This window comes from Nansenia antarctica (genome assembly GCF_963989245.1).
Source record: "Nansenia antarctica genome assembly, chromosome: 5".
Taxonomy (NCBI): domain Eukaryota; kingdom Metazoa; phylum Chordata; class Actinopteri; order Argentiniformes; family Microstomatidae; genus Nansenia; species Nansenia antarctica.
The window spans coordinates 61,909,091-61,917,333 of NC_137690.1; the positions used below are offsets into that span (position 1 = coordinate 61,909,091).

An 8,243-nucleotide genomic window follows, 5' to 3' on the forward strand; every position below is an offset into this window, starting at 1 on the left:
TTAGTTAGTAATTCATAAAATACAACGGTTCCATCTCACAAAACATAATGGAATGTAAAAATGCTGGCACATAATGGAATGTAAAAACTTAGTTCAATATCTCTGAACTACCCTAAACGGAGATAGAACCTTATCATTCTAAGCTCACGATCATCTTTACTCTAAAGCAAAATATCTGCTTTCCAGTTGAGTCTGTATAGCTCGACATGGGGCTCGAATCTGGCGACGCTGTCATCATGCTGTTCCTAAACTGTCCGCTGGGTGGCAGGCGACGGCATACGACTGACCTGTCTCCACCACCGTAGAGACCGTAGTTCGTATCAGATACAGAGAACCTCGCTTGTTGTAAAGGCAGACATGTACACAAGCCTGTAGGTATCGATAGTGGCCTGATAGCAGACGAGATCTGCCGAAATGGGGAAGAGAGACAACAGAGTGGTGAGTCATTTACTTCGTAGTGAAAGATATTAAATGTTTGTTTTACGATCAGATTAGCCTAAAAAAAACAAGGTAGCTACCAACTAAGCCAGCTCACGTTAGCTAGCGAGCTAGCTAGGCCACAACATTACGAAGACAAATCCAAGTTCCAGGAAATTGTACAGATCCACAATGTAGCGTTATTTGATCGAACTAACAGTACTACTACAGTACCTGACTTAATAGCTACAGTTGTATGTCGCATTTGCTGACGTCCATATCGGAGCTAATCCGTCAGCTAACGTTAAGCTTCGTAACATAACAATGTGGCGTTCGATCAGGCTGAGCCAGGCCAGGGCCACATAGAGCTGGGCCTGGGGGAGGGGGCGAGGGCGGAGCGGCCGTTTTTTTTTGTCATAAAAACAGCGTGATTAATCTGACGTTAAACAATATTTTCCTTATGGATTCACTTTACCTCTTCACTTTAGCTCTTGTAAAAAAAATCTTTACGAATACCTACACGTCGTTAGACATACATACATGTGTGTGTGTGTGTGTGTGTGTCCTGTGATTGTGAAAACATCTTTCGTCAAATTGTCTTAAGAGCTGGTGTGTGTGTGTGTGTGTGTGTGTGTGTGTGTAGTGTCACGTCTTGTCACGTGATCTGAAAGCGGGGAACTCAGCTCCGCCTCCCGGTACAACATGGCAACCCGTTTCACCGCCGGGGGCACGAATTGAACACCACTGTGTCAATGCACCAGACTAGCCAAGTAGCTTAACGGAACTAATACGTACGAACCAAAAAGGCGCGGCCAGCTACTACTACTAGGCCCAAATGTAATGAGAGAGAAGGCTTATAATACATGCAATTGTATCTAGAGCATGTTTAGGACTGTCCACTTCTCACAATCTGTGAAGGCATCATACCTGGGCTGCTTTAGTTTGGACATTCTCACTCACTAGTATAGCCAACACACAACATGCTGTTTTTGATACTTCAATTGTTACTATTAATTGTTGTATCATGCAGCGTTATGTGACAGTCAGCCGTTTAATTGGGATTTCTCTTGTGTTTCAGGCTTATGTGAACCCCATAGCTGCTTCAAGGGCCAAGGGACCCGCGGGCAACGCAGGGCCATCTATACAGGATTACCTGAGTAGACCACGGCCAACATGGTACGCCTGACAACAATTACCGTACATTCAAGTCATTCTAGTCTACAAAAAATATTCAGCCATTCACTTATCCTGAAAAGCCTCTTGGGTTATGTCAGTTGTGAAGTGGACAGATCAGGATCGTATATCCTCCATTGCCCTGTTTGCATTTCAATCTGGGATTTCTCTCTTTCTGGTCTCTTGATTGGTGTTTCTTTTCTCATCAGGGAAGAAGTAAAAGAACAACTAGAGAGGAAGAAGAAAGGTTCCAGAGCCCTGGCTGACTTTGAGGACAAAATGAACGAGGTACTCCAAGTGATACAGATTCAGTGTTGCAGAGAGATGTCGGTTTGCTGAAATGTAATCATGTCATCCCCTGTCTGATGCCGAGTTATTGTCTTAAAAAATATGTGTTCACAAATAACCTGACGTGTCACTCTTGTCAGCTTCTTCTTACTTCTGGCCTAAAAACATACATTTATTCTTGATGTAGAAATGGAAGAAAGAGCTGGAGAAGAACAGAGATTGGTTACTAGCCGCGGGAGACAGAAAGGAGAAAGAGGAGAAGGAGAAGAAAGAGCTGAAGGAGAAGAAAGAGGTGTGATGCAAGTCTGTCACATATTAATGCAGCTACTTGAGAACATTATCAACCTCTCACCTTTTGATCTTTGTTTTGCTTTTAGAAAAAAAAGAAAGAAAGAGAAGAAAAAAAGAAAGAAAGAGAAGAAAAAAAGAAAGAAAGAGAAGAAAAAAAGAAGGAGAAGAAGAAATCCAATAGGGTGAGGAAAGCTCTCCAGTATTTTGATGAAAGTACCTTGTGTTATCTCAGCTGAACATTGTATTTCATACTGCTCTAGCCTGTTCTCTATTCTCTGAAAATGCCTTTCTAATCTATTTTGTTGTCTGTTTATGATTTCAAATCTAATGAGCTTTGCTTTCATTGTGTTTGGTCAAGCATTCCTCATCTTCCTCCTCATCGAGTTCTGATTCCTCTAGCAGTTCCTCCTCAGACTCTGACGATGAGGTAAGATTTTTGCTTTTGAACCACCGTTATCATGTTACACCAATAACATTAACTGTTATTGTTATATATCGCAGTCATGTAAGGACTTGTCTTAAGTGACATTAAGTATGTTAAGTTTCCAGTCATTGTCTCCAGAAGCTAGAGGTTGACTTCAATCCACTTTGTGAACATTGACAAAGGTGAATTGACAATTCAATGTGTTTTCCCTCAATAACCTAAATGCATCAGTCTCAGAGGGAAATGTGACTGTATTTTATTTTTGTGTTGTTCATGTGGTCAGGAAGAAAAGAAGAGCGTCAAGAAGAAACGGAAAAGAAAGCGATCCTCCAAGAAAGCATCAGATGGCTCTACTGTAGAACCAGAGGCTGACAGCAAGGTTTGTTGGGACACTGGCTCAGTGGAGAGTTTTCTTTTCTTTTTTTTGTCTTTTTTTTACCCTCCTCCTTTTAGATCATCAAATCTATATTGACATTTTTAGGTTGGGATGTTTTAGCTTACAATCATGTCCCAGTTAAGACTCCTTGTCATGTGTTTTTCCAGATGCACTTAAAGAGATCCCCTTAAATTTGTAGTTTGTAGATTAATTCTCTTTCCCTAAATGTTGTTGTTTTTCCCCTAAGAAAAAGAAGAAGAAACCCAAGGAAGATGGGGATAAGGAAAAGGTAATGTACTGCTTTACAGGCAACAACATTCTCTGCCATTCGTTTTTGTTGCTATTAGGTTCCTCTCGTGTTCGTATTGCTTGTGCTGTGGAAAAACCCACCATGCGTGTTTGATGATCATGTGGGGCTGCAGTTAGCCTCTCTTAAGTCAGACTCCATTTAAATAGTCGCACCCATTGAGAAGTGCTGATGGGAGGCGGTGTATCCAGTGATTTTCATCAGCGACATGCAGATCGTAGCGACGAATAGAGAGGAGTACTTCAAATGGAGGCGTGATTTCAACCATATTTTTGTAGATAAATAAGATAATTGATGCTCATCTGCGTGAATGCTGGCATTGAAGACATGGAGTTAGCAGAATGATATTTCATTGCGTGCAATGCATTTAGCATCGGATCGTAAACAATAGCATGGGCCGAGGAGGAGGGTCATCAGATGCAGGTGTGGACTTGATTACGACTTTTACCGAACGTTTACATCTCAAATGAGGATGAGATTCTTGGATCGGAGATTAGGCTGTAGTAAACTCAGGGCTGTCAATATTGTGCTTCTCAGGATGAAAAGAGCCGTCGGAGGAAGAGAAAGGCAGAGCAAAGTCATAAAGACTCATCCTCCGAGTCGTCAGCTGACTCTGAAGTGGAGGAGGGAGTAAGCATGTTTACTTTTCTCACTGCTATACTATTCATTCGTCATGCAAGTATAGTCTTGCATTGTCTTGTCTTTTTTGCTCTGTGCGGAGTGTAGGTCATCCAAGGTGAAATATTACAGTACATGGTGTGAAATATACACTCACTGAACACTTTATTAGGAACACCTGTACACTATCTCATTCATTGAGGTGGTATAATGGTGTGGGGAATGTTTTCTTGCCACACTTCGGGCCCATTAATACCAATCTGACTATGTGCATCCCTTCATGGCCACAATGAACCCATCTTCTAATGCTACTTCCCGTATGGAGGGGAGCCCCCCCCAGTACTAGTATAGTGTTCCTAATTAAATGTTCGGTGACTAGATGTTTTGTGCTCCAGTATCTTTGTGAAATAGAGAGCTTTTTGAATGATTGCTAAGAAACCGTGGACTTTCTCTTCCATTGTGATTTCTCACTTCTGCTCTGCTTCTCTGTAGGTTGAATCTAAAAAGAAAAAGAGAAGTAGTGAAGAGAAGGAGAAAGAGAAGGAAAAAAGCACAGTAAGTTGCTGAATCGCTTCAAAGCGATTACCACACATTATTCCTACTGCAGACTGATAAACAGTAACTTCAAGTCACCAGCAAATGTCAATACACTATGGAACTCTATTGCAACAGTAGAACAGTTGCCTCATTGTCTCTTTATTCTGTAAGGGATAGTGGTGGACTAGTGGATAGTGAGTTGGTCTGAAGGTCATGAGTTCAAAATCCCATCTGGGAACACCACCATTAGTGTGCCCTTGAGTAAGGTACTTAGCCCTACGTTACTCTAGGGAGACTGTCCCCTTAATCTATCAGTGTAAGTCATTTTGGATAGAAGCGTCTGCTACATGGTAAACATGTCAATGCTGTTGTTCACAGGACAAATCTAAGAAAAAGAGGAAAAAGAAGCACAAGAAACACGGGAGGAGGAAGAAGAAGAAGGCTGCATCCGGCTCAGAGTTACTAACAGACTAACGTTGTCGCGGTGTGGTTCTCTGTCACAACAGTTCACCAGTAGAGAGCATTCGAGTACCAAATAAATCCTACCTGACCTGGCTTTCCCCGGTGATTGGGGGTAGCTGATGGAGCAGGAAAAAGCTGGCTTCCTGTTCATAATAGTTGAGATGGAAAGGGAGGGAGGGAGGGAGGGAGGGAGGTGTGTGTGTGTGAGGGTGTGTGTGTGGTGGGGGGGGTCACTGAGAATGTCAGGTCAACCAACCCTCTGTGACAACTTTCCATCTTTGTTTATTTGTTTTTTTAGATAGTTTTTCGATCCAAATAAAGGTCAGTGACCCCACATAGTAGTGTCAAGAGGCTAAACACAACTCAAACTTTCAGGTGATGAGGTGAACTTCCGTAAATGGATATTGATGAGCAGCATCTGTTTGTACCTTTAGTATGCTGGCTGTCTCTAACTACTATGTCTGTTTTCCAACTCAAGATCTTCTCTTTCTAATGCTCAGTTGCTGGACAGTGAGGTCATTTTGTGACTTTGTTATGCTAGTGCCTGATGTCATGCATGTAACCTGACCACTTCTCTTGCCAGCCTCATATTGAAGTTGGGATTGTGAAAATGTGAGTGATATGGTCATAATACAAGGGATAATTTGTTAAGTTCACTTAGAAGATGTGATGAGTTCTACTATGATGAATGATATCTATAAATGAATGGGATTTCAATAAAGTATTCTTGTTTTAGCCTTGAGCAAATTGTGTGCTTTATTGTATGAGTGACAGATGATTTGCATGAGAAGAGAGCAAAAACTGAAGATGCTTAAAATGTTCTATTAGGTCTGCAACATGATTTATTAGTGGTTATCAAATTAAACTATAGACTATGTCCAATACTCCTTAAACAGGACAGCTACATCCTCAATCTGAGTTCCTCATTGTTACACCTAGGTTCCCTTTAACTGCACAATAATTAATGTGGTCAGAATGTCTGGATTTATGCAGTTAGATCTTTCTCTGACCATGAGAACCACAGGATGTGCTGTGTCATTCCTGTTTTCAGGTCTCATGAAATGCTCAAGTGTACAGCTGTCTTACAGTCACTGTTACATTAAACACTTTTGAAGTACACCTCCGCACACCCATGAGCAAGTTTCTATTTGGTGCTGTGTCATGTCAAAAAAGGATGTAACGTTTAGTGGGAGGTGGAAAGTGGGAGGATCGAACCTACTGCATAAAGAGTTGTGTTGTGTGTGAAACACATGACAGGAAGCATGTGAATCAGTTTCATCGACAGCTCAGATCAAACCACACGACTACGGTAAGGGACAACACTGGCAATCACCTTTCAATTTGAATTAATCAATAAATATTTCACAAATACATAGAATTTCTAGTTAAATGGTGAAGTTAAGTTTAAGATTAGAATTCAGATATAGGCTCTATGAAACTGGAAGTTGGTTGATAGTACTTCTGTAAAGGTATTCAATGACGATGCTGTCTAAAAACAGGTTTACAGTTGCATAAACATCTTACAGTAGATTACTCAATATTATTTTGATGAAATACATGGTATTTTTTGATTAAATACATGGTATTTTTGATTAAATACATATGATTTTTTCCTCACATTGAAAAAGCTTCAAAACAAGTTGTTTTCTTTCTCTATCCATAGATGTGGAACATTGCAGTATTGGTGTTATTGGTAGCAGGGCTTGTCTCTTGCTCCACCACCTGCCATGATGGAAAGGTCTGCTCTCATCTCTCAACCTGTTGTCAGACCAAGACTGGATATGCCTGCTGCCCAGTTCCCAATGTAAGTCGTCAGGGTCAATATGGGGATTTGGTACCATGTGAATACTTACCACTCTAGTAGAAAAGCAGAAGTAAGAACTCTGCTGAACTGTGAACTGATTCTGGGCTGGGCTGTGTGTGTATATATATATATATATATATATATATATATATATATATATATATATGTGTGTGTGTGTGTGTGTGTGTGTATATGTGTGTATATGTGTGTATATGTGTGTATATGTGTGTATGTTTGTGTGTTATGGCTGCGTGTCTTTTCAGGCTGTGTGCTGCGATGACCTGGCCCACTATTGCCCATCCGGCTATCGCTGCAATGCTGTGACCCAGATGTGTGAGTCAAGTAGTCTTCCATGGAACAGCATGCCAATGCTTGAGAAGGAACCACGCTCTCCTCCCTCTCCCCCGCTGGGGTCAGATTCTGACAGTAGCCCTGCCCTTGGAGCTGTAGGGGACAGCTCAGCTGTGCACTGTGATAACCAATACATGTGCCCTGACGGCACAACCTGCTGCAGACACCCCACGGGCTTGTGGTTCTGCTGTCCCCACTCGCCTGTGAGTTGATGACTATGTCTCTGTATGGGTTTTGGCATTATAGTCACTGACAGATTAGCCAGTCCAGTAAAATGTGTTATCAGTGTGTAATTTTCAGTACACTATAATAAGAACCCAGAACAGTTTCACTCATACTTTCCTAACTGGGTCTTTGTCAGAAAGCCTAAATATGTAGCACTTTGGATGCAGAACAGGTGTGCATTAAACAACCGTGTACAATATGTATGTGCACTATGTCCAAAGTTCTCATTGTTGGTATTGTGCTCCGCAGGGCAAGTGCTGTCTGGATGGGTACCACTGCTGTCCTAATGGGTATGACTGTGACCACACTTACACAAAGTGTGTGAGATATGGCCTGAGCTACCCTTTTACTGCTGAGAAGGTCCCCTCCATAATCCCAGCCAGTCAGATCTCCCAACCAGAAAACAGAAGAATCACAGAAGAGGTACAGTAGGGCTTACATAACATGCATCAAAGGCAAGTTTGTTTGTTTTTCCGGTAATGTATTACTGCAGTACAAAGTATGGTGTCATAATCAGGATTTTACCTCAAAGTATTGGTATTGGTATTGGTGCCATTATTCATTTTGTATCTATTCCTATTTTGTTATTTGCCAATCCTATGCCATATGAATTCAAGTGTCATCAAATCATCAAATTAAAGTGAACAATATCATAGTTTCAAAAGAGTATTTTTTTGTTGTTGAAATGTCCTGGTTATGATGGAATAGATCTACTCTGTGCCAAGTAGTAGTGCATCGTTTTAGAGAATAGTATTTCTTTAACTGTGAGATGAAAGTGAGGACAGTGAGGTTTCAGTTCTCTTTTAGCAGGTCCCATGGACAGTGCTAGCGCAGGCTTCTGACAGTGCCCAACAGAGTGGTGTCATTCGCTGTGATGGAAAATCCTACTGCCCTGCTGGAACTAGGTGCTGTAAGGGGCCCGCTGGCCTATGGGGCTGCTGCCCGTACCCACTGGTAAACATGCTGATAA

The 8,243-nt window shown here is 41.6% G+C and overlaps 1 protein-coding gene across 1 annotated transcript; it reads left to right on the top strand.

Annotated features, from left to right (window-relative positions):
• The first annotated feature begins 323 nt into the window (after nt 1-323).
• fam133b (family with sequence similarity 133 member B) lies at nt 324-5,056 on the top strand. The gene is made up of 11 exons (XM_080530603.1): nt 324-438; nt 1,496-1,593; nt 1,800-1,878; nt 2,066-2,170; nt 2,256-2,351; nt 2,528-2,596; nt 2,877-2,972; nt 3,217-3,258; nt 3,814-3,906; nt 4,387-4,449; nt 4,810-5,056. The coding sequence occupies exons 1-11, from the start codon at nt 415-417 to the stop codon at nt 4,903-4,905; spliced, it is 861 nt and encodes a 286-aa protein (XP_080386729.1). The 5' UTR covers nt 324-414; the 3' UTR covers nt 4,906-5,056.
• The last annotated feature ends 3,187 nt before the right edge of the window (nt 5,057-8,243 follow it).

What these genes read in the sequence shown, in the direction of transcription:
- fam133b (XM_080530603.1), top strand. Translation starts at nt 415, where the DNA reads ATGGGGAAGAGAGACAACAGAGTG. An exon ending in AGAAGAAGAAATCCAATAGG is followed by an intron (nt 2,352 to 2,527) that starts GTGAGGAAAGCT and finishes TGTTTGGTCAAG; the next exon opens with CATTCCTCATCTTCCTCCTC. An exon ending in ACTCTGAAGTGGAGGAGGGA is followed by an intron (nt 3,907 to 4,386) that starts GTAAGCATGTTT and finishes GCTTCTCTGTAG; the next exon opens with GTTGAATCTAAAAAGAAAAA.